The sequence below is a fragment of the Peromyscus maniculatus genome, chromosome 4, assembly GCF_049852395.1.
Source record: "Peromyscus maniculatus bairdii isolate BWxNUB_F1_BW_parent chromosome 4, HU_Pman_BW_mat_3.1, whole genome shotgun sequence".
Classification (NCBI taxonomy): domain Eukaryota; kingdom Metazoa; phylum Chordata; class Mammalia; order Rodentia; family Cricetidae; genus Peromyscus; species Peromyscus maniculatus.
In genome coordinates, this window is record NC_134855.1 from 37,322,909 (window position 1) to 37,349,059 (window position 26,151).

The 26,151-nt window shown below is 43.9% G+C and overlaps 1 protein-coding gene across 1 annotated transcript; it reads left to right on the top strand.

The window, feature by feature from the left end:
* On the top strand, nt 1-24,697 carry Dapl1 (death associated protein like 1). The gene is made up of 4 exons (XM_016003089.3): nt 1-147; nt 13,838-13,925; nt 14,890-14,950; nt 24,412-24,697. Exons 1-4 carry the CDS (start codon nt 90-92, stop codon nt 24,523-24,525), a joined length of 321 nt encoding a protein of 106 aa, XP_015858575.1. The 5' UTR covers nt 1-89; the 3' UTR covers nt 24,526-24,697.
* Nucleotides 24,698-26,151: the final 1,454 nt, after the last annotated feature.

A 26,151-nucleotide genomic window follows, 5' to 3' on the forward strand; every position in this document is an offset into this window, starting at 1 on the left:
AGCTATAAAGCGTTAGTGAGGTGAGGTGAGGCGGCCACCTCTGGCACTCAGCCTCCAGAGCACCAGGAAGGCACTGGCACACAGGCACTATGGCAAACGAAGTGCGAGTCCCGCTGTCGCCGCTGAAAGGGCGCCACCCTCCAGCAGGTAGGTCCCCCCACCTGACCTGGCTCCCGCAGCTGCTCCCTCGCCCCCATCCGTCCTCCCAGAAGCACCTCAGCGGAGCCAAGGTTGTCAGCCCACAACTGTTGCTTTCACTTCCTGCAGCCTGAGCTCCTCTGCGGCTGTAGATTAGCCGGGACACACCCTCACCTGAGTGAGTTAGCACCTTGGGGAACCCCACTCCGTTTTCCACCTCTCACACTCAGATTCTGCAAGACACCCATGGTTAGCTGACTTCATACTGACTCCGTGCAGAGAACAGTGCCCGTTTCTGCTTCTGGAGTCTTTGGGGTTGGGCAATGCTATCAGCCCACAAGCTGGGGAGCACTCTTGAATAAGTACCCAGGGACTGGAGGGGCTCTAACATCTAGAGTGTCTCCTGTTTTTAAATTCATGCTATTCGCATCGACTCTGTGGGATATCGACACTGGTTCTCCCGCAACTAAGCATATGTTTATATAGCTTGGCTGGCATGAACAGGCCTATTTTTAGTCAGTTTTACATCCTTAAAACTGCTGTCCTTTCCTCCTGACATCTCAAAAGCTTGGCTGCTTTGTGCTTGCCTGTCTCCATTTAGAAACCCAGTTATTTGTATAATTCTTTGTTACCTCTAAGAGGAGGTCGCGGCCTCTCACCGCAGGCAGGTATGACAGGCCCAGGCTTTGCGAGGACGGGGATCTGATCCAGACCCAGCGCATTCTGGAAGGCAGCCCAGTAGAACGAGAGTTTTCTGGCTTGCTCTAGACACCATGTCCAATCTCTTTTGTCAGTCCACTGACATTCTACACTTGTAGTTGAATTTAGCAATTTTTTACATTAAAAATGGAGAGGTATTGATGCAAACGAATGGGGGTGGGGGCTGTCATACAGGTGTTAGGACAGGAACTCCCATTGCACAGATGGAAAGAAATGCACCGCTCTCCTGCTCCTCCACGCCAGTCTTTCAAAAAATGCTCCAGCTGAAAACTCCGATTTGCTACAGTACATTTATGCACAAAGTTAAACTTAGACAAATGATTCCTTTGGCTTAAGCCAATTTAAAAAGCGCAAGTTTGAACACCACCAGCCGGAACTTCCTGTCCCCGTCACTAATGATTGCTAATTACTCTGTGTACACAGCACACCGTGACTCCATCAAGCATGTCACAATGCCTCTGGCATGACAATGAATTACTATGAACTGTGACACTGCAGATAAGAGGTTTGGGATAATTGGAATGGAGATGCAGGCAGACTTGCTTTCCCACTGAGCTCAAGAGAACAAAGAAACTTCACCCTTCAGCTGGTTCTCCGTATTTTTTATTTTACGAACCAGTTTGCAATGATGCAAATTTTTAGTTATGGAACAAAACTAATAAGATGCCAAAAATTCTATTAAATTTTCATCTGATATTTAGAAGCAAAATACAGATGTCTGAGAGCAGGAAGCTAGTACCATATGGTGGGAAGGTCAGGCGTGGCGGTTAGAACCTGACAGAGTAGGGTTTGGACTTCACTTTCAATCTACATCTCAGAGCCTCTGTTTTCTCACCTGTGAAAAGGGAAAATAAATAACATCAATCTGATAAGGCTACTGTGTGGGTGAGAAGAGACTGTGAATATAAAGGACCTGACACTTGAATGTTGACCGCTTTAAAATGCAGGCCTCGGAAAACCCACTGTAGTCAGCAGAATGCAGAATGATCCTTCTGGACTCCAAGGCCCCCAGATGTGGGAGCCTCACCGGCAGTCCGGACAGAAAACAGTTGCGATGGAAAAGGACACCAGTGCTTGCCAGCATAGTTGTGAATGAAACCACTCAGAAATCAGCCAGCCATAACACACACACCCCACTCGCATGTGTGCTGAGAGCTTCCTTTACTTGTATTAATGTACTGTATCACACCACTGTTGATTTTACATTTATGCCCTAAGACAAGATAATGTTAACCAGGAAGTAGCCTGGGCTCTGGGAAGCATAACTTTGAATTTCCTGCTGTTTCAATTTGCCTTTCTCTTAGTTTTAGAAGAACCCCATTACATGATCAGCAATACCAAGGTTTTGTGAGGTGGTCCAGGGAAGTGAAATGCAAGATGAATAGGAAGACTAACGGTCATCTCCAGTCCTACACTTCTTAAATTGACTAAGTCAAAGGAATCAGAAATGTGCAGAGGGTCAGTTGTGAATTGCAAGAGGCATTTTCTGGCTTGTGAGGAAAAGAGAAAAGTTTATGAGGAAGGGTTATCATGAAGAACCCCAGAGGTGGTCAACTGCCTAAGGACCAGTGTCATTTAAAACAACCAAAATGGAGGGCAGGGGGGATGGCATAGATCCGTGAAGGAGGGAGATTAATAAGGACACACTATAACGACATATACACATAAAAAGGCTGTAATAGTTGGAGGTGGGTATGAGATACACTGTATGTATATATATATATACATATATATGTATGTATGTATGTGTATTTGTCAAAGAATACATAAAAGGCATTCTATCAAAATAATAAAAATAGTCCAGGCACAGTGGTGCACACCCAGCACTCAGGAAGCAGAGGCGGGCAGATCTCTGTGCATCCAGGCTCAGCTTGATCTACAGCGAAAATTCCAGGCCAGCTGGTGAGATTCTGTGAGAACAGAATTTTTTTAGGACAGTGAGATTCTGTCCTAAAAAAAATTAATTTAAAAAAAAACATGAAAACTAAACAAAATGAAGCCTTGATTTTTCATAGTCGAGCTGGTTAACTCATCCAGAGTAGCAGGGACAGAGAAGTGTATGAGAGCCACTGTCCAAAACAGTGAGGAGAAGGGGCTGGTCACTGCAAGGGCAGCGGCCCTTCACTCAGAGTCAACCTTGCACCTGCACAGCATAGAAAGTTCTAGACATGGCAGCAGCCCTACAGATAAATGACGCTCTGCAGAGAAGCATCACAAAAGAGCAAACTAAAAGGTAGAACAGCAAAGAGACTCTACTAATGCCACCCAGCCCTGAGACTGGAAAATAATTGGCTTTGTGACAAAATTTTCTGGTTCTAAAAAAGCCTCTTCTCTTGAGAATTTTCCAGGGGTCTTGATTGGCCACCAAAAATTCGCTGACGAGTCAACCCTGACTGTACACTGGGCAGTCTGTAAGCACTGACCTCTTAATTATATCTTCAAATAAGTTTTCAGCCGTAAAACAGAGCTGGCACGAACTTCATGTTTTCTGGCTTTCTTATACACATTCCCATGGTCTAGGGAAGCAAAGGGGCTAATTTTTCTCACAGGCTGGTTTTCGTCTTGACTATTCTCTACCAAATACTGGGAAAAAAATCTTAACTGGAAATTATGTATAATTTGAAACTATAAGGTCCATCATTGAAAACCTACAAACCATGAAATCTACCACAAGAACTTAGCTCTAGCCCAAGAGAGGAAGGGAAAGTTTCAGTCCTCCTGTATCAACATTGGTTTTCTAGCAAAACAACCCAAAAGAACATCATTTTATACTTCTGTAGATTCTAGTTCATTTTATTCATCAAAAGTCCTGAAAAATCTTACTGTATTTATATTCAACTTTGCATTTATTCTCCATTAAGATAGTAAACACAGTCACATTTTACTTTGTTGAACTGCAGTTGGTTTTTTACACAAATATTCTAGAGAAAATACAGTCCAAATATGAAGCTGAAGTGGGGGTGCATGCAAGTTTGAAAGGGTTGATTTAGACACAGGCTCCTTGAAAAGACCTTCCAGCCATCCATCATATCAAGAAGAGGCCAGGGTGATTGTCATGGGCTATAGTGGTGATTTGTCTAGATCCTGTGAGACCAGTGTTTCCAGCAGAGCTTTGAAGATGACCCTCCCATAAACTGGTTCCAACTGGTTCATTCACCCCAAGTTTGTAAGAGCCTTACTCTATAAACCAGCACATCCACTCACAGAATGGGGATATTTTCTGTCTTCCCTAAATGTCTTTGCTTTATTCTTGAAAATGAAGAGCTTTTATAGTGTGGGTTTCCAAAATATTCTTTGGTGTTTGCTTCTCTGTTGAGTGCTTATACCCTTTCCAAGGTGAGGCAAGTGATGGATATTCTTTTCACAGTAGATTAGCAGGGTGAGGATCACAGTAAGGACCTCATTGACAATGACCGTGTGACTCAATTTCTGCTAAGTTCTCCCGAATCCTCCTAGGATGCTCATGGCAGGCGAACCTCTTTCCCTTGCTCTAGTATGTTGAGGGGCACTGACCATTGTACCACCAACGTGCTTCACACTAACACAAACTATTCTGACACTTTCCTTATTTGATATTTACTCTGCCCTTCCCTTCTGGAGCAACCCAAAATAAATCTAAATAGTAACAACTACTAATCATCAAGTGCCTACCATGCACCAAAGGTTTGCATATCTTTTTTTCAGTATTCTCCATTTTTAAAACTTTACATTTATTTATATGTATGAGTGATGCACCCCACCCCACCCCTGCCCTCGCCCCTGCCAGCACACACACGCATTGGAGGTGAGAAGACACTCTACAAGAGTCCGTTCTCTCCTTCCACTATGTGGGTCCTGGTGACCAAACTCAAGTTATCAGGCTTGGTGGCAAGCATCCTTACCCATTGAGTCATTTTGCCTGTCTGGTTTATGTATCTCTATTCTCAAGAGTACCTCTGAACAGTGGGACTTACTCCCTTTTGAGGGATGTGGAAACCAAGTCTGAAAGAGAACTAGGCATTTAGCTCACAGTCACTTTATTAGTCTGCTCTCCATGAGTATGAAATACTTCCGACAGGCTAACTTTATGAGTGAAATGGGCTTCTTTAGCTCCCAGTTCTGGAGATTGGCTCTCTGGTGAGGACTGTATGGTAGAAGGCAGGACTAATGTACCACAGGGATAGAATCAACCACAGAAGGCAAGAGGAAGATTGACTGGGATCCCTTTATCCCTTCCAAGGGCCAATCCCAACTGACCTAAGGATCTCCCAGGAGGCCCTACCACTTGTCATTTCCTCCTCCATTATCACCACACTGAGGACCACTTTCCCTTGGAGGACAAACTCAAACCATAGGCCAATCACAGCAGTCTCATGACTTCGGGGCAGTGGGGATGCCCTACTTTGCACAGCATTTCCTTATGACTCCCACAATCCCCAACATGACACATAGCCCTTCAGAACTTTGGTGATGGTACCCTCACCTCCCACTAGTGAGTAGTCTTACTGGATTCCACAGCTCTTCCTGTGACCCAAGTCCCTCCCCTCTTTCCAGTGACTCTCCTTTGGAGACTCTCAGAGGCCTTTCAAATGAACTTAGCAGTGCCAAAAACAGTGCTCTACATTAAGGAAAAAAACCCATATGACCATATCCATAAATGTTGAAATGCATGTGTTGAAACCCAATATCTATTCAAATAATAGAATGATATGGAATCATAATAGAAGGATATTCCCTAAATGTAATGAAAGGTTTATAATATGTGTATGTATGTAAATAGATAGATATGTAGAAAAAGGCCACCCAAAGAATATATTAAATTTAATAAGGAAACACTAGACTTTAAAAATGAGAAAGGCAAAGATGTTCACAATCACCACTATTTAACATTTTTCTAAAGGAGACGTATTATTCTTTATAAGTTACATATGTTTTTCACCTGGAAAATCCTAGAGAATCTATAGAAAGCTATAATAAGCAATTCTAGAATTCACTACATCTTAAGTATAAAATCAATTATGATAAGCTTACTGATATTCAGTTAACTTTTTCAGCTTCAAGTTCTTAGTTTGGGCATGAAGATTAGACCTGATTTACAATAGCAGTATCAACACAGACAAAATGCTCATAAAGGATGAACCTAAGCATAAATGTACAAAATTGGTCTGGACAAATTTCCAAGGGTCTGAGAAGAGGCAAACAATAGAAAACCCACACATCCTCAGATGCAGAGCCACCAGAGGATAAGGATACAAATTTCCCCTTTAAAAACATCCATAAATTTACCCAGGTGTGGTGGTATACATCTGGAATCTCAGTTCTCAGGAGGCTAAAGCAGGAGAGTACACAAGTTCAAAACAACCCTGGGATACACAGTAATACTGTACCTCAAAAAAAAAATACCTTGTAAATTAAAAAAAATAAATAAATAAAAAATACATCAACAAGGTTTTATAGGGAATTGACAAATTTTTAAGTTCTTGTAAAAAATAAACAATAGATAGTATAATTTTTTACATAAAATATAACAAGATAAACTATTAGAGTATACTAAAATGCTTTAACTACTAATACACTTATAGTGATATCTGTACAAATTAATGGAACAGAAAGTTCAGAAATAGTCATAGATGTACATGTTTTGACATACTCTTGTATACTCCCATATACACACGTGTGTGTATGTGTGTGTATGTGTATGTGTTTGTGTGTGTGTGTGTGTGTGTGTGTGTGTGTGTGTGTGTGTGTGTGTGTGAGGGGGGGTGGTTGTAAAGAAAATGTCCCCCAAAGGGAGTGTCACTATTAGGAGCTGTGGCCTTGCTGTAGGAAGTGTGTCACTGTGGGGACAGGATTTAAGGTCTCTTTTGCTCAAGCTTCCCTCAGTGTGACAGTCAGTTGACTTCCTGTTGCCTGCAAGACGTAGGGCTCTCAGCTCCGGCACCACATCTACCTGCATGCTGCCATCCTCCCCATTATGATGATATAGATTGAACCTCTGAAACTGTAAGTGAGCCACCCCAATTAAATGTTTTCTTTGTAAGAGCTGCTGTGGTCATGGTGTCTCTTCAGAGTAATAGAAACCTAACTAAGACAAAAGTTGGCACCTGAAGTGGGGTAGTGCTGTGACAGGACTAACCATGTGTTTGTTTGGAGGAATTTGGACTTTGGTACTTTGGTTTTGGAAAGCAGTGGAATGCTTTAAGCACTGCTTAATGGAACATACTAGGAGGAGCATGGGAGACAGAGGTGCTAAGAGTCATTTTGAACCTCTCATTCAAGAGGTTTCAGAGAAGAAGAACTTTAGTATGTTGCCTAGAGATCTTTCTTATGATATTTTGGTGAAGAAAGTGGCTGCCTTTTGCCCTTGTCCAAAGAGTCTGCCTGAGGCTAAGGTGAAGAGTTTTGGATTAATTCCATTAGCAGAAGAAATCTCAAAACAGCCTAATATAGACTCTGTCCTATAGTCATTAGTGGTAAGGCTAATGAAGATTAATAATGAAAAGGAGCAAGCTGAGCAAGGTAAATTAACAAAATGAAAATTTTGAGGAGAAAAGGAGCACCAGGAATTAGAATAGAGCTAAATTCTCTGTTCAAGGAGATAAAAGACATGGAATAAAGGGAGTGGTGACCTCAGGGCAAGATTCTACTCAGCTAAATTTCCAACAAGAACAAGTGAAAAGGAACTAAAGAAAAGCTTAGAGCCAGATGTGATGGTACACGCCTTTAATCCTAGCATTTGGGAGGCAAAGGCAGGCAGATTTCACCCAGCTAAGTTTCCAACTTGTGGAAAGGGATTTAAGAAAAGTTTAGAGCTGGGTGTGGCAGTGAACACCTTTAATTCCAGCACTTGGAAGACAGAGGCTGGCAGATCTCTTAATTTGAGGCCAGCCTGATATAGAGAGCAAGCTCAAAACCAGCCAGGCTTTTGCAGTGAAGGGTGGTAAACAGAAAGCTGGTGAAGATGTAATTGAACAAGGGGGCCATGTTCCAGTCCCAGCAAGCAGGAAAACTTGGCAACTTCAGCCACATGATTCCGACTTTAGAGTTAAGGATAGAAGAAACAGGTTATAGAAATTGCCTCTGTGCCTAAGAAATGCTGCTGAGGCCAATCATGTGTCAAGATGTCCCTGAATGCAGTCCTAGTAGAGAGGCTGTAGTGTGAAGCTATGAAGTTGAAGCCTGGATTGCCTTGGAGAACCCAAGATGTTAGTGTAAGAATGATAAGCGGCGTTGATTATCCCACGGAAAGGTTAGGGTCACGACAGAACCCAGTATCAGAGCTTTATTAGGAGGAAGAGAACCAGGCCTGGGGAAGGAGCACAAGCAGAGAAAGATGGTGGGGGAAGAGGAAACAGAACACAGAAAGAGGGTGGGGTCTGAGTCACAGCTCTTTAAGGTGCAGGCGGGCTTACAGAGCTACGCCATGCATGCGCAGATTCCATGATCACACTGCACCTATGTAATCACCAGTGCACATTGATGACGTAAGACACAAGACCCCTTGTCAAGCTCCTGAACTGCACATGTGCGATCATGCAGCTGGAGTGCGGCAGTATCCAAACAGAGATGCCAGAGCTGTGGGATATCTGTTAAGGAGAGCTGCTAACAGGGACTAGAACCAGCCCAAGAGAAAAAAGTATGTTGTAGTCAACAAAGCTGAACAGAGTTGGAGATCCAAAGAGTGTTTCAACATCAGACATGGAGATACAAAGCTTGGAGTTTGCCCAGCTGGTTTTCTTTTTCTTTTTCTTTTCGGTATTGCTTTTGTCCAGTATTTCCTTACTATGCTCCCTTTGTTAGTTTTATGCAGCACAACGATAGTCATTAAGCAGTCCTGTTTACCATGCAAGAAAAGTCACAAGGCACAACAAAACCCACTATAAGAGTTTATTATGAGCAGGGCGGTGGTGGCGCATGCTTTTAATCCCAGCACTCGGGAGGCAGACACAGGCGGATCTCTGTGAGTTCGAGGCCAGCCTGGTCTACAGAGCAAGATCCAGGACAGGCACCAAAACTACACAGAGAAACCCTGTCTCGATTAGAGAGAGAGAGAGAGAGAGAGAGAGAGAGAGAGAGAGAGAGAGAGAAGGAACAGAGGGGAATGTGCTTAGGCCTATGGAGATTGTGCATGAAAAGAGAGGAAGAAGAAGAGGGGGAAGGAGTCTGTGACCTGCTTTTCATGGATTCTCTTGCACACGCACATATGTGTGCACACTACATAGCTATGCCATGCATGCGCATAGATTACTTGATCACGCTGCACGCAAATTATGTGACCATGCAGCACACAGATTACATAGGACATAAGTCCCCAGGATTACTAAGGCTCTTGCTTGACTACTAGACAGCGCATGTACGGTCATGTAGCAACATTCCAGACTCTTTGCTTATTATTAAAAAAAATGGCAGGTGAACGGGAATGGGGGCACTGTGTCTCCTGAAACTGCTTCTTGCTGACTCAGTGGGCATTGGTTAACTCTTGAGGGTAAGGGAGGGAGCTTTGGGGCAGCCAGATGTCCTGAGGTAGTGGATTGTCCTCTGGTGCTTTGGGAATCATCCAGCACCCTTCACTGTTTTAGGGCTCTGTGTCTGCTTGGGTCTGACAAGGGGCTGTACAGATGGATTCAAGCTGGCTCTGGAGCTCAGAAGAATTTTTAAACATGTTAAGAAGCAGCTACAGGGAATTTAAAATCTTGAGCTGGTAGCCATGATATTATAATGTTTAGTGCTCTATGAGAGAGAGACAGAGACAGAAACAGAGACAGAGATTTAGAACATGCTTTTAATTTTTACCTGAGATAAGCCTTATCTAAGACAAACCTCAAGGCATCTGTTTTCTTTAGTAGTTTAGCAGAGTCCAGACCCTTTTGAGTCTGGGGGTGTAAATACCTCTGGACTGCTACTGCTCCTTACTGCCTGGGTATACTTGATGGTCCTTGGCCTCTGGCTCCATGGTGGTCCTGTAACAAGTAGCTGAGTAGTTAATTAGGAGATTTGAATATGTTATTAGAGACACAGAGGGAAGCTGATGTAGCAGAATAGGGTCAGTAGAGACAGGAGAGTGTCTTGAAGCTGACGAGTCTGGAGTAAGGCAAATGGGAGGAGCAAATGAAATAAAAGCTTTTGCCTTAGCTAGAAAATCTTGTCCCATTAGGGGCACAGGGCAGGTTAGCACCACTAGAAACATGGGGGGGGGGGGAAGGGATGCCCCTGAAAATACAATTAAGTGGTGGGGTCTGATGAGGTAGGTAAGGCTGTGCCCCTACCCTAACAACAGGGAAATGAGAAGGAGAGGTGGGACCCCAAAACTCCCTCAGGACTGAGTAAATGGTTCGGTGTCCAAAAGGAAAGAAATGGGTCACCCTGGTGGTGGATTAACTATCCTGGGTTCCCTGTGAGGCCATGGCCACGCCTAGGAGATCAGCTGGAGGGGTGGTCTCTGTTTGATGTCCCCATGCCACAAGGTGCACAGGGGCAGTCAGCTGACCAATGTCCTCTTGGTGGCACTTTGGACAAAGCCTAGTTGGTGGCACGCATGAGCCCAGTGACCTTTTTTTTTTTTTTTTTTTTTTAACCACAATTAAAACAGAGACCTGGAAGCCATCAGGCAGCCAGTCAGCTATCATGTGCAGCAGCTTGCACTTCTGTTTACAGGCTTTCTCATCTCTCCCATGGTACACCTTGAGTGCCACAGCTAAGACCTCTGCCTGTGGGAGGACCCCCCTCTCCAGATGCTTAAGTTTAACCCTGATGTCAGGGAAGCTCTGGGAGACAGGAGACAGACTTTATTCCTTATCTTGAATTACGTTTTTTAGCTTTTTATAGCTTACTAGTTTGAGGGCAGCCTTAGGAGGACCTGCCAGGAGGCAGGTTATAACCTGGTCTCTAGCTAGATGTGGGTCCTGATCCTGAACCGCCTCAGCTCCAGGTGGGTGGGCCGCATTGGTTTGGTGAAACTCATTTGCATGCATCCTGGCCTGCTCCTAGACCAGTCTGTGCTTCTCAGGGCAGCTTGAGAACGAGGGACAGGAAGAGTGGAGGTGGGAGATGAGCTGGGCGGTTGTAGCGGCCCGCCCAACACCGGAGACTGGGAGTGAAGGTCAGATCGGCGGAGGTTCTTCGGAGTCACAGAGTCCTCTGGTTCAGATTGAATGGCTAGGAGCATGTGGGCAGGAGAGAAAGAATCAAAAAGGGAGGGTCCAGAGCTTAGGTAACAAGCTTGGGGATAAAGCAACTCTTCATTTGACCGTTCTCTGGCAGAAGTTAGATAATTCCTGTGAAATATCGGGGTCCAAGGAGCCGTTATGTGGCCATGTTTATTGTTATCTAAGGGATACGTCAGGCATTTTTCAGAGGAGGAGGGGGACTAAGAGGAAAAAGCCTTATTTCCCACGGCTGCGGCAGAGAGAAAAAAATAAAATACTAAAAAAACAAATGTGATCCAAGACCACAATCTCAGGTGTCCCCAAGATCAAGGAAGGATCTGTGGATTGGCACAAGTTACCCAATTCTTTGTCAAGAGAAGGGTAAGGGCCAGGGTATACGTAGGTAGCACAGGGAACCCTCCCCGCCCCCCTCCGGAGGGTCCAACAGCATTCAGTGCTTCATCAAGAGAGAATTAGTCGGTGTGTGCGCAGCCCAAGGACACCCCGGGGGTCTGATAGCAAGAAATACATCTCACGCTGCAGTCCTGGGAAATGGCTAGGGACTGGAAAGGTAAAACTCACCAATTGGAGCAGCCGGTATTGTGTGAAGCGGTCCCACGGTCAGGCAAATGAAAAAGCAGGCAGTCGTAGATCGTAGATGGAACAAACCTTGGTACAGGGTCCCGGATGCAGAGCGCTGGGAGGCCCTGCTTCATCTCAGCACCAATGTTAGTTTTACGCGGCACAATGCTATTCATTAAACAGTGCTGTTGACCATGCAAGAAAAGCCACGAGGCACAACAAAACCCACTATAAGAGTTTATTAAGAGAAGGAACAGAGGGGAATGTGCTTAGGCCTATGGAGACTGCAGGGAGAGAGAGGAAGAAGAAGAGGGGGGTGGAGTCTGTGGCCGCTTTTTATGGATTCCCCTGCACAGGCCGAGATTTCATAATTAATAGTAAGTCTCCTGTCATTATTTGTGAGCTGACGGTCCCGACCGAAATGCTTGCTACAGCAAGCCACCCCAATTAAATGTTTTCTTCCCACAGTCATGATGTCTCTTCACGGCAATAGAAAGCTAACTAAGACAATATGTGTATAATTATAGTTCTAGTTTTTAGCTTACTGGTTGATAAGAGAAAATATTTTCTAGCTCGTTGTGACTGGAGAAACAATCGTTGCCATTGTAGCTGATGAGACTGTAAACTAATGCAACCTCTGTGAGGGCCAGTTCAGCAAGATTTAGCAAAATTCCAAACGCACCTAGCAAAGCCACTTCTAGAAATACATCCTACAGATAGATAGCCGTGTGCTAGTGTGAAGTTATATTATAAAAAGGATACTCATTACAGCGTTGTTTATGAATTAGAAGTGCATGAGATGCTTTAACATTAGGAAAGTGGCTATGTAAACACAGAAGGTTTAATGATGGAATTGCAAAAAGATATTAAGAAGAAAGAGCATTGTGGCACACACTTTTAGTCCCAGCACTCAGGAGGCAGAAGCAGACAGATCTCTTGAATTTGTGGCCAGCCTGGTCTACAGAGCAAGTTCTGGGATAGCCTGGGCTACACAGAGAAACCTTGTCTTGGGGGGGGGGGTCTGGGAGGGGGACGGAGGAGAAGAAGACAGATAACGATAGAGAAATGTAGAACATTCTATAAAATGTATGGTTAAGGTGGGGGGGGGGGGCGCAGGATGAACCAAATAGGGAATAGTTAGTATCTTATCTTACCATTTAAAACAAATAATGTGTTTAACATCTGTGGGTGAAGTCTAGGAACTAGGAACTTGGGATTTAGCAATGTCCAGAGAGATTGTCCGCAGGCTGGAAGGGGATGGTGACAGGGATTCACAAATCTTTTCATGTTTCTTGATTTCTTCTGCATGTAGGCCCTATCAAAAGATTTAAGTATTACTATTTATAAGAACAGTGATAAAGTCGGCACACAAAGGCTTGAGAAATAGGTTTTCTTTACTTTTCACCTTATAGGAATTTGTTTTAGAGAACTGCCCAAGTGGCATTTCCTCAAAGAGAATTATCAGGTTCAAACAAATCAACATCCGGGTAGCCAGGCACTTCTCATCTGAGTTTGTCAGATTTTAGATGTGTGATTTTTCTGGAAAAAGAGGAAAACGTTTGTTTTGACTTGCAATCTGAAGCGAGTTGTTCCTTTTCCAAAGCTGATTTCAGCTGACATTGTTAAACACTTGAATTGCTTTTAGGTCGTCTGTAGCCTAATTAACACTAATTGAACTCTTGAATGACATGACTATTAATACAGTTTAATTACTCATTAGAACCGCAGAGCTCAGCCAACATGGAGATTTGGGGTCTGAGATGAAGGTGGCTATCCCCTGGAATTCAAAGCCCTTTGTGTGAATTAAATGTCTGTCAGCACCCTGGAATTTGGCTCATCTCTCAGAATCTGGCATTTGAAAACTTCGGTTGAAAAAACAAAAGTGCAAGCCATGCAAAAGCTTTAATCTTGTGGGAAAACAGAGGGGTCACATTGTAATTATGGGTTGCTATCTTGAAGAATGTAATTGGTTTGATAACAAGAGAAAAAATGTTTTTCAGCTAAATGCCTGAGGGAGTGTGCTGTTATTCTTCCTAAATCTAAGGTGTGACCTTCTGCCCTTTCAACCTCGATCCCACCTCTCTGAGCAGAAAAAAGCAAACCCCGGGCCTTTCCCCTCCCTGCCCTGGTTTCCTTAGGTTTTATTTTTCTTTTATTCTGCTGTTTAGATAAAAGTTTTTTCTGTGGAAATTTGGAAGCTCTCCTTAGATGGGAGTCCTGTCTGAAAACAAAGCTGTTCTAACGTGCGTGTGCTCACTGCTTATTGTTTCCAGTGAAAGCCGGAGGAATGCGAATTTCCAAAAAACAAGAAATGGGCGTTTTGGAAAGACACACCAAAAAAACAGGACTGGAGAAAACAAGGTAGGGATCGCTTATAGTTCTCTCTCCACAAGTTATCTGGGGACAAACCAAGGCCCCAAGAATTTCTGAGAAGGCAGTCAGGCTTGGGTAGAGGTGAGCATCGTGATGAATATTGGTTCTGGGATATGGACTAGAGTGTTTCTCCCATCACATCCTACACATTCTCCTCTCTGTAGCCACCTGGCCACCTCTTTAAAATATTGCACCTCATCTGGCCTTTTTCATAACATGCTCTATGACAAAGCAAATCCCCTGAATTAAAAAATAGCTGCCTCAAAATTTTGAAATCACCATTCACCTATTTAAGAAAATAGCCACCACGTGCTGGCTAGTTTGGTGTCCACTTGACACAGGCTGGAGTCATTTTGGAAGAGGAAAACTCAGTAGAGAAAACGCCCGCACCCAACAGGCTGGTAAGCAAGCCTGTGGAAGGTTTTCTTGACTGATGACTGATACGGGATGGCCCAGCTCTCTGTGGACAGTGCCTCCCTGCACTACTGGTCCTGGGTGCTAGAAGAAGACAAGATAAGGAAGCCATGAGGAGCAAGTCCGTACGCAATTCCTCCGCGGCCTCTGCCTCAGTCCCTGTCTCCAGGTTCCTGCCCTGCCTGAGTTTCTGTCCTGACTTCCCTCAGGGATGGACTGTTACCTGGAAGTATAAGATGCAATTAACCCTTTCCTCCCCAAGTTGCTTATGATTTATCACAGTGACTGAAACCCTAAGACAAAGCCTGGAAGCTTACCAACACAGAGACTGTTTTCCTCCCTGCTTCTTCTACCATGACCTGATGTTATAAAGTTAGGCCGGAAACATCTCCCCAATCCAATAAGTAACTTTGCAGGGGTGGTGCCAGGGACTGAATCTAGGGTCTGCGGATGCCAGGTACATCCTCTACCAACCACTGAGCTACATTCCCAGCCCCGAGCTTTGGATCTTATTTAAAGTTCCTTTTCATCTTCACAGTGCCATCTCAAACGCTGCCAAAATACAGATGTTGGATGCTCTGAACGACACACTGGACAAGGTGAGCCATCCAGGAGGCGACTCACACAATACTCTCACTCTGCATTTCCCCAGTGGGTCAAGTGGCCCCTGTGAGCCGGGCTGATGACTAATTGAGATTTTTCCAGCCTGTGAGTCTGATGTCCTTGTGAAAGAAATCGATCTGTTCTCACTTAGAGAAACATAAAATAGTTTAAATAGAAGAGCCGTTTCTCCCGAATCCCTAAAGTGTCTATTAAATAAATCATTTCAAAGCAAGGTAAGGGATGAAGTGCAAACCATGATGCTGACTGTGCAGAACTTCCCTTGCCCTCCCAGATAGTTCTCAGAGACTGGCATCGTTTACAGAGACAGCGCATGTGTGGAGACTCCAGCCATTTTGGCCTTCCTCCGTACCTCAGCATCTCCATGGGAAATACTTGATTTGTGGCCATGGTGGGTAGTGGAGTACTGAGAGGTTGGGGGCTGAAGGCAGCCAGACACCAGCTGGGTTCATCTAGTAAACCACATTTCTAAAGATGGTGACCCCTACTATTTTTCCTTCTAGAGCTTGAATTTCCCCCCAAGTAGGTCAAACAGCTCAAAAATGTCATATTGGGCAAACAGCAATTTGGAGTTTGGGACTCTGGGTGGTCCCATCCCTGTCCCCATCCTTTGTCTGTCTGTCCATCCATGTGTGTCCCCCACCAACCAGGCTCCCCGGCCCCACCCCCCATCCCACCAAACTCTGTAGGAAAACTTTGTGCACCCTTGTTCCAGTTTGAGGAAGCAAGTGCATTTATCCTAAGGGTGATAAAGAGAATCACTGTCTTTCTTCTGCTCACCCATAAATTGAAGGAACAAGACTTGCAATTGTAAGGGGGACTCCAACTTCTCTCCCACACTTCTGAGAATCAGCATTTAGTCTGAAATAAACCAGTGATGATCAGCAGAGGAAGGCCTAGAAGTTTATTGCGAGCCCAGGAGCTAAATGAGAAAAGTGACTAGCCAACAGCCCAACACAGAGCGGGAGCACACACGCTTGTAGCATAAAGGGGAAGGAAGCGGAGAAGGTGAGCAATTCAGAGTAGAAATCACTTTTAGAGGACTGGACAGTCTAGAACAGCTGACAGCCCACACTAAGTCTGCTCTGTGGTCAACTTTGGTCTCCCTTCCTGAGGTCTGCATCAGTTTCTCGGCTGAGAGATATCTGGGAGAGAGGTTCACAGCAACAGAGAATGTCCCAAGGGGTCTGGCCTTCGAGCAGAAAGACAACTTTAATGGAAGCCCCTCCTGCACCTGCTGCCTACTAGGCTTTCTCAGTGTGAGGTGTCAGTGTGCCGAGGGGGCCATACTCTGAAGCAGTGTGTTGCCAAAACCAGGATCTCGGAAGCATCAGCTCAGTTCTAGAAAGAGCCATGCCTCTGTGTGTGTGTGTGTGTGTGTGTGTGTGTGTGTGTGTGTGTGTGTGTCTGTCTGTCTGTCTGTCTGTCTGTCTTCCTGCCTATGTCTGTGTGTCTGTGTATATATGTGTATGTGTGTCTGTCTGTGTATCTGTGTGTATATGTGTATGTGTGTCTGTCTGTCTATATATCTGTGAGTATATGTGTATGTGTGTCTGTCTGTCTGTGTATCTGTGTGTATATGTGTATGTGTGTCTGTCTGTCTGTGTGGGCAGATGTGTATGTACACAGAGACCAGAGAGGGGATCAGGTATCCTCGACCACAGTCCGCCTATCCCTTTGAGGCCGCTGCCTCGCTTGTCTTCCATTGCGCTCTCACACACAGGGTACGTAAGGATAAAATGGAATCTGCAGGTGGTGATGTCAGACACGCTTATTCCCAGCACGTGGGAGGCAGAGGCAGGTGGATCTCCATAAGTTCAAGGCCAGCCTGGCCTACATAGCCAGTTCCAGGACAGTCAGGACTACATAGACAGACCCTGTCCCAAACCAAAAAAGAAGTAGAGATCTACACCTCTTTTGATGTTTTCCCCTTGTATGAAAGTGGTTCCTTGGCCACACTATACACTACCATGAAGACCTAATGACTGGTCAGAAGCAGTACAGGAGCACAGTTGAGGGCCATGCTTTTTGTATTTGCTAACATCCTTTCTCACTTTTCAGCTGGTTGGTATTTATGATCTTGATTTTGGATCTATAACAGTCTAAGATAACCACTTCCCATAAGGCCTCACCAACCATTCAGTCATTTGTCTACTAATCTATGGTTTAAGCCTTGGGAGATTGGAAACACTCCCCCAGAGGGCTGGGACTGGGTTAGTTTAGAGGAGGAGCAGCCTGGGCATTCTCCTCCCACTGATTTCCCATACAGACCTTTCTTTTCCCCCACCCTGCTTCTCCTCCTTCTCTGCCTCTCCTGTCAGTCCTTCCCACCTCTCCACCCCTACACAGAATGTTTGCACCGTCCAGTGGCAGCACACATTGCCTGATGTCACTGTAGAAAGGCATTGTGTAACCTGGATGCTCTCTGTGCTAACATCTGGGAGACATGGTCAAGACTATCTTCAACTGGCCACTTTCAAAGGCAATTGGACTTTTGAGATGTCACATAGTTCCTCAAAGGTTTATGGTTTCTCGTGTGCTTTTAAGTTTCTCTTTTTAAGACAGAGGGGGAGGGGAATGATACTGAGTTGTATTGTCACCACACAAAGGTATCTGGTTAAACATTAATAATATTTATGTTATGTAGAGGTGCCATATTAGAGTCTGATTAAAGTTCGGTGACATTTTCCAAATTGCCAGGCATTGGGTCACCCACTGGCCAAAGTTGCCCAGCTGCCTGTGAAATGGGATCCTAGGAAAGAGAACTATCAAAGGCATCTGTGAAATTAGGAGGGTTCCTCTTGTTCTGCAGATTAACATCTCCATAGGAGTGCCCTTGAATGTCACCGATGTGGAGTGTGTGGATGGCTTTAAGTGTTTTGCTTAACAGGGTGTGGAAATGTAAGCACCAACATTGGAGTTGGAACTTAACAGCCGAGGAAAATGGATGGGCGAGCTGGCATCCGCTCAGACCACCACACTTCAGCTCAACAGCAGAACCTGCTCTGCATCTCTCTCCAGCTAGAGTTTACTTCAGAGCTCCGGGCAGACAAGCTTTGATCAGACTTCTTAGGCTGTTTTCCCTGAAACTAAAAATAGGGGTTTTGAACTCACAGGTGTCTACAAGGAGGGAAAATTCTCGACACAGGAATTTCTCTTGATGTGTTTTTCATGTTCAGGATGTCACCTCTGTAATGAAGCTATGAGACAGAAACCACACAGAGATACACACACAAAACACACACACACAACTCAACCTTGAGTTCTTCCTCTTGTGTTCTGTGAGGTACCTTAGTGACTCAGATAAGAAACGAATTTTATTCTACTAACACTGTCACTTTATGATGACCAATGATTAAAACTCTAGAACTCTCCCAAGATAAGATGCTAGACTAAAATATAGATGGTTATAGACTGTATTCTAGAAACCGGCTTCTATTGGTTTCCAGTTCAGTTTTGAAACTATAATCTCAGTACCTCCAATGACATGTAATCCATAGCAAAGACCCTACACTTAGGTACTGACCATTTTATTTATGGTCTCTGTAGCCCAGGCTAGCCTCCTGACACTACCCCCAAATGCTGGGATTACAGGTGTGCCCCAGCACCACAATTGTCACTGCTACATGAGAATGTCCCTGCTGATGGGGATAGGGATGTGTAAAGGAGAACTTAACTCGCTGTCATTGTATTATTAAAAATTTTCATGCAGCTCTGGTGTCCACACCCCAAACCTACACACTTTTAGTTTAACAATTGTTTTTCATTGTTTTTGTTTTTAATACAGTCATGTTAATTCTCTGAGAATTTCATACAGTGCATTTTGATCATACTCACCCTCCTTCCCCAACCCCTCTCAGATCCTCCGCCACCCACCCACCACCCATTTTTGTGTCTTTTTTAACCCATGGAATCCAATTTGTGCTGCCCAGACACTCTTGAGTGTAGGCCCATCCCTTAGAGCATGGTTAACCTACCAGAGACCACACCCTTAAAGAAAACTGACTCTTTCCAGCAGTTACCAATTGCTCTTCAGGTAGGAGTAGAACTTTAGGTCTCCCTCCCCTATCCATGCTAGGATTTGTTTTCTGGCTTAGACTTGTACAAGTCTTATGCATGCTTTCACAATTGCTGTGAGTTCACAGTGTGACTGCCCCACTCTATTTGAAAATCGCTGTTTCGCTTCCGTCAATCGCTGTTTCGCTTCCGTCATCCTCCAGCTTCCTTACCATCCCTCCGCCCCTTCTTCCGTGACGATGCCTGAGCCTTGCTTGGGAAGAGAGGGTGTGATGTAGCTTTCTCATAGGACTGAGCATGCTGCAGTCTCTTTCCTCTGCACCTTGACTAGTTGTGGGTCTCCGTTAACTGAAGAAAGAAGCTTTTCTGAGATATGGGATATAGCAGTAAGTCATTGGGAGTTGTTTGGATGCCGTGTCTGTTTATGAGAATAATAGTAGTAAATTCCCCCCTAGGGTATATAAGCTGGCTAGACCCAGGTTCTTGGCCCTGATAATGGTGCTAGGTTTGGGTTCCACCTTGTGGAGAAGGCCTTGAATTCAATCAGAAAGTATTTGGTCATTCCCCTGACATTCTGTGCCACTACAGCACCAGTGGGCATATCTTGCCAGGCCAGGTATTACAGTGACTCACTGGGTTCACAGTTGGGTAAGACTGATGTTTACTTCCTCCTCTCCAGTAGTGTGTATATCACCTTCAAGCACTATGAAAGCTTAATCAGCCAAAAGTGACTAAGCTTCCAGGTAAGTACCATCTGACTTCTGCACGTTCTGTGACTCAAGCATATAGTATCTTCACCAATAGAGGATTACTGTCAGGTTCTGGGGGATAACCAAGAGCAATGGCAATAGCCAATTTGGGGACCTATGGGACCCCACTGTTTAAGAACCTTAAAATAGGTTACTCATTCTTGGCACTCAGCTTTTTATTTGCTAGTCTGTAATGTCTAGTAGGGGCATTGGCTCCCCTCATCCTATTACAGAATACTCAACTCTTTTTGTATGTGTAGGAGGTGTGGGGGTGTGTATCTTTTTCACACACACACACACACACACACACACACACGAGACTCTACATCATCAAGTTTCCGTATAACTTTTTCAAAAGTTCTTTAGTGTTAGTTACAACTCTCTAAATTCCCCTCCTACCCTGCCCTCCCATCCTCCATCCTATTTAACCCTTCCTGTTCCATTATTCCTCTTGATCCTTTATATCGCCATATTCTAGTTCCCTCCCTTGAAAGACCACCTCCAGGCCCCATACTAGTTTCCTAACATTTAAATGGTATTAGAAATGAAACACACATCTCTAAAGATTCAGAGCCAGCATGCACATATGAGAGAAAACATGTGACATTTGTCTTTCTAGGTCTGGATTACCTCACTGAGGATGGTTATTTCTAGCTCCATAAATTTATCTATGAATTTCTTAATTTCATTTGTAAGAGGTGAATAATATCCCATTGTGTAAATGCACTGCACTGTCCTTATTCATTCACCAGTGGATGGATACCTAGGCTCTTTCCATTTCCTGCTATTGTAAATACAGCACCATTGAGGATAGATAAGCAAGTGTCTCTGCAGAAGACTGCAGAGCCCTTTGGGTATATGCCCAAGAATGGTATAGCTGGGCTGTGTGGTAGATCTTTACCTAGATAGTTGAGGACCCTCCACACTGATTCCCATAGTGGCCGCGCCAGTTTACCCTCCCACAAGAACACTGGACAAGTGTTCTGCTTTCCCCACATCCACACCAGATTCTTTTGTCATTTTTTAACCTTAGCCATTCTAACTGTGGTAAAATGAAGTCTCAAAGTAGTTTTGATTTGCATTTCCCTGATGGCTTAAGAATATTGAACATTTAAAAATACATTTCTCCCGGTGGTGGGGGGGCACACCTTTAATCCTAGCATTCAGGAGGCAGAGGCAGGTGGAGGTCTGTGAGTTCCAAGCCAGCCTGATCTACAAATCAAGTTCTAGGACAGCCAAAGCTATTACACAGAGAACCTCTATCTCAAAAAACAATATATATATATATATATATATATATATATATATATATATATATATATATATATTTCTCAGCTGTTCACATTTCAGCTTTTGAGAACTCTCTGTTTAGTTCCTTGCTGCATTTTTAAGAATTTTAAACTAATTTTCCTCAAGATTTATTTTATTTTTTAAAAATGTATCATTTAAGAATTTCATGTTGTATGTTTTTATCATATCCATTACTTTCTCCCAACTCCTCCCAGATCTTCCCCTCCCTCCTTTCCCACCCAACTTCATATTCCCTCTCTCTTACAATTCTTTTTGTGTGGGGGAGTGGGGGTGGGCAAGCGCGCGCGCGCGCGCGCGCGCACACACACACACACACACACACACACAACTTGAAAGCAAGGACTTTAACAGACATTTGTACACCAATGTTCATTGTATCATCATTCCCAAGTGCCTGAAAGTAGAAACAACCCCTCCCCAAATATCTATGGATTGATGAATGGAGAATCAAAAAGTGGTATAAAATGCAGTATTGCTCACCTTTAAAGGAAGGAAATTTTGACAAGGACTATCACATGAATGAACCTTGAATATATCATGTTAACTGAAGTAAGTAAAGAGAAATATACTGCCTGAATTCCACTTATAAAAGATATCTAGAATAAAATTCATAGAAACAGAGAGTAGAATATGGTTGCCAAGGACTTGGGGAAGTCTCAAGGGGTGTGCTGGCTAATTTTACATCAACTTGACACAGGCTAGAGTCATTTGGGAAGAAGGAACCTCAGTTGAGAAAATACTCCCACCAGGTAGGTCTGTGATGTATTTTCTTCATTGATGACTGATGTGGGAGGGCCCAGCTCACTATGGGCAGTGCCACCTCTGGCCTGGTGGTCCTGGGTGCTACAATAAAGCAGGCTGAGCAAGCCATGGGGAGCAAGCCAGTAAACAGCACCCTTCCACGGCCTCTGCTTTAGTTCCTGCCCTGCTTGAGTTCCTGTCTTGACTTCCCTCAATGATAGACTTACCTGGAGGTGTATGAGGAAATAAACCCTTTCCTCCCCAAGTTGCTTTTGGTCAACTAAGACAATGGGTGCCATGTTTCAGCTTGGAGACCAAGTTCCAGAGATGAGTAGTAGTGGTGATGGTACAACAATAGGAGTACATTTAAAGGTATTGGACAGTAAAACACTCTTATAAATAGATAAAATGATCAATTTTCTGTCATATGTTACCACAGTTTGTAAAACCACCCCCAGAAATGGAGCCCTTTAAGCTCTTTGAGATCATCCAGGACATGGCCCTAACAAATTCCTGCTAAGCCAAGAAACAAGATGCTCTGGAGCTGTTCCTCCCTTCCGGTTACCTAGCTCCACCTGTCGCCTCTCACACCTAAAGAACAATGACAGCTGTGGCTTTCTATTTCCTGTCCCATCTTCCTGTCTCGGCCCTCCTCATCCTGACTGATTGCCCAGACAGCAGGTCTAGCAGGGGCTGCATTTGTTTCTTTCTTCACCCTGTGCCCCACATTTGACCTTCAGTAACTTGCCACATTGTCCTTCCTGTCTGTGATTTTTTTCTTTTTTTCAGTGTGATTTAAAGTCAACCTGAAAAAAACCATCTGTTTTAGATGAAGCTAAAAAACACCCACTCTGGAAATAAACCACTAAAGTCAGTGACCTCCGAAATTTCCTTTGGGCTCTAATGTTAAAAGAAAAACAAAACATAAAATTCTCCCTTACCATAGTACAAAACACATATACACTAATGATAATTGCTCTGACTTTAAAAAGTCTTTAAAGCAACACTTATAACCAATATTAAATTATTTTGATCCCTTCTGCTGGAATGTCAGCAGGAGACCATCCTTGGGGTTAATTAGTATATACTGTATCTGCTTGTTGTAAAAGACAAAAATAGAAAAATACTTATAAGTAAAGCACTAAGAATTTTTCATGATTCTATACTGCTTCTGTGTGTGTGTGTGTGTGTGTGTGTGTGTGTGTGTGTGTGTGTGTGTGTGTGTGTATGTATACACATGTGCATTTAATGACCAAGAAGAGACTTCTCAGAGTCAAGTTTCAAATGAAAGTCACTCTTCATCATAGCTTGGCCAGGGGTATTTGAGAAGAGATGGAAGGTACATGTTTCCCTAGTTTAGAAGAACCCAATCAGTGTGGTACTTAGAATCCTAACAGTCTGTCTCCCCTCTTATTTAGTTTGAGGGTCAAAACAAGGACATTCACATTCAATAGTGATAAATTAAATGCGAGCCAAGGCCCACTTCCCGGCTGGCTAACAGCAGTGTCTTGAGGTACTTTGGGGAATATTGATGAGCTTGGTAACCCAACACTGAACAGACCCAAAGGTCACTGAGTCAAACTCTTCCTAGGAAAAGGGTGCAAATCACCCCGCAGCTCTGAACCCTCGCCATCTTAAGCTGCACTGAATGTAAATCCCACGGGATCTTTGGGATTGATAGGAAATATCTTTCACTGTCAGAAAATCTCAGACTGTGTTTATTTCAATGCACTTCCTCACAGCTAACTAATGAGAATTGTTTTCACCTGAAGCTAGTAAGCTACTCTTCAGTGTTCCTTCACCAGGCTGTGTAGTCTGAACCAGGTGGAATGGCCACCATCACACTCTTTTCTGGAAAAAAAAAAAAATATATTTTTTTTTTAATGCATTGCCCTAATGAATAAATTGACACTTTCTAACTTCTTTCAAAGGCTCATTTCCCTGATTGTTTGATGATTAAAGAATTTTCCCATCCTCAGAACCTCTAATGTCTCCACATCCTTCTTCAACTATAATGAATGTATTACATACACTAGTGCTGGAATCACTGCTATATTACAGAGCACTCGCACAGATATGAGTCACCAGTTCTGCTTTTCAAAATGGGACCTCAAAACAAATATATAGCCTGGTGTGATGGCACATGCTTTTCATCCCAGCCCTTTGAAGCCTAAGGCAGGAGGATCACAAGTTCAAAGCTCGCCTAGACTTTTACTTATATATGTCATATGTTCTTATGATTATAAAAGTTAAAGGCTAGCCAGGCGGTGGTGGCGCATCGCCTTTAATCCCAGCACTCGGGAGGCAGAGCCAGGCAGATCTCTGTGAATTCAAGACTAGCCTGATCTACAGAGTGAGTTCCAGAACAGGCTCCAAGGCTACACAGAGAAACCCTGTCTCAAAAAACAAACAAACAAAATTAAAAGCTAATGAAGGAAACAACAATATAACCCACACTCTTACTTCCGTGGGCTGAAGACTGGAAGTGCTGTGGAAGAAAGGTCTCGACAAAGAAGCAAAGAAAACTGTGACTTAACCATCTGTATTGTTTTCTATTATTGTAATATTTCATAACTCAATGGATTCAATATGTTTATCTCTTCTTCCCTTTTCACCTTTAGCTCAACCACAAATTTCCAGCAACAGTTCACACGGCACATCAAAAACCCACACCTGCCCTGGAGAAGGCCACTCCGCTGAAGAGGGCCTACATTATCCAGCAGCCTCGAAAATGATGGACCAGGATATAAAACTCAGCCATCTGGTCAACCTTCCTATGATCTAACAGTTCAGAAAAAAACAACCAACACTTCCATGTAGACCTGCTCCTTTGCTTGGTAAATAAAGCAACTTTTGTATCTTCCCTTTTTGGTTCAGATAATAAAGCTTCCAAAATTATAAATCCAATACATTCCTGTGCTCCTTTTGTTATGTATCAGGATCCTTCTGGAATTGTATGTAATTCCAGAGAGAGAAGGATCCAGGACATGTAACTTTTTGTTTGATTGTTTTTGTTTTTGTTTTTCAAGACAGGGTTTCTCTGTGTAGTTTTGGTGCCTGTCCTGGATCTCACTCTGTAGACCAGGCTGGCCTCGAACTCACAGAGATCTGCCTGACTCTGCCTCCCAAGTGCTGGGATTAAAGGCGTGCACCACCGCCACCTGGCGGACATGTAACTTTTTCATCTACTACCCTGAGTCAGTGTTCTCCTGGATACTGACTCTGAGTTAGTCCACACATACTCAGTTCTCCTTGCAGATGAAGGTTGGAGGGCAGGGGGCAAACTGAGCTTTGCAAAAAACTAAAATTCTATGCAGACAAAAGGAATACATCTTTCAGTTTGTTTGTCTCAGGATGGTCACATTTTCACTTAAACTGAAATGTTTGTCTCAGTTCCCCACATAAATACATAGTTCGTTTTTGGAAGTTTGGTAAGAAAAAAGGAAAATAATTAAAATGCTTACAAACATGGTACCTTCTGCCAAGGAATCAAAGATGGAAGGTAAATTGATTACAAGCATATTTTCCTCCAAAGATTGTTTTGGTAGAAAATCTGCTGATAAACTCCCAGGAGGTCAATGCTCTAAACTAAGGAGATTGTGATACTATGGTGCACTGGGTCTGGGCACTGTTATATTATATTTTATTTGTGTTCTGACAAATAAATCTTTCCTCGAGATCAGAGGGTGGAGCTAGCCACTAGTTAACCATAGAGGCTAGGTAGTGGTGGTTCATGCCCTTGATCCCAGCACTTGGGAGGCTCATGCCTTTGATCCCAGCACTTGGGAGGCTCATGCCTTTGATCCTAGCACTTAGGAGGTTCACAGCTTTAATCTCAGGACTTGGGAGGTGATGACAAGAATATAAGGTGGGTTAAGACAGGATCTAGGCCCCATGGAGTCAGATGATTTGGAGAGGTAAGAAGTCACTGGTGGCTGCTCCTTTGCTTCTCTGATCTTTCAGGTTATTGCCCCAATATTTGACTCCTGGTTTTTATTGATAAGATAACTAGGATCTACTGGTGAAATTATTAAGGCAACTCCATGTAGTTAAAAGGGAGGTTTATTTTGTGGGATAACTTACAAGTGAATGGATAGTTTACAGAGTCTGGGAAAGGCATGGCGCAGTCCGGCAATGTTCTCTGGAGAACTCTGCTCGGTCTACCTCCAGCATCCAGGGTCCAGGAACCAAGAGAGCCGGCGCATCTGGATCTCGGGTCTTCAGGGTCCTCTCTTGGCCCTGCCTTGTAGGTGTGACAGTTACCGAAGCCTCACTGGGGGGTTGGAACTTCCAGATCAAAGCTGGAATGGCTACCCACTACAAGGATCACATTTCAGGGCATCTTTAGGAGGCATGGTGCA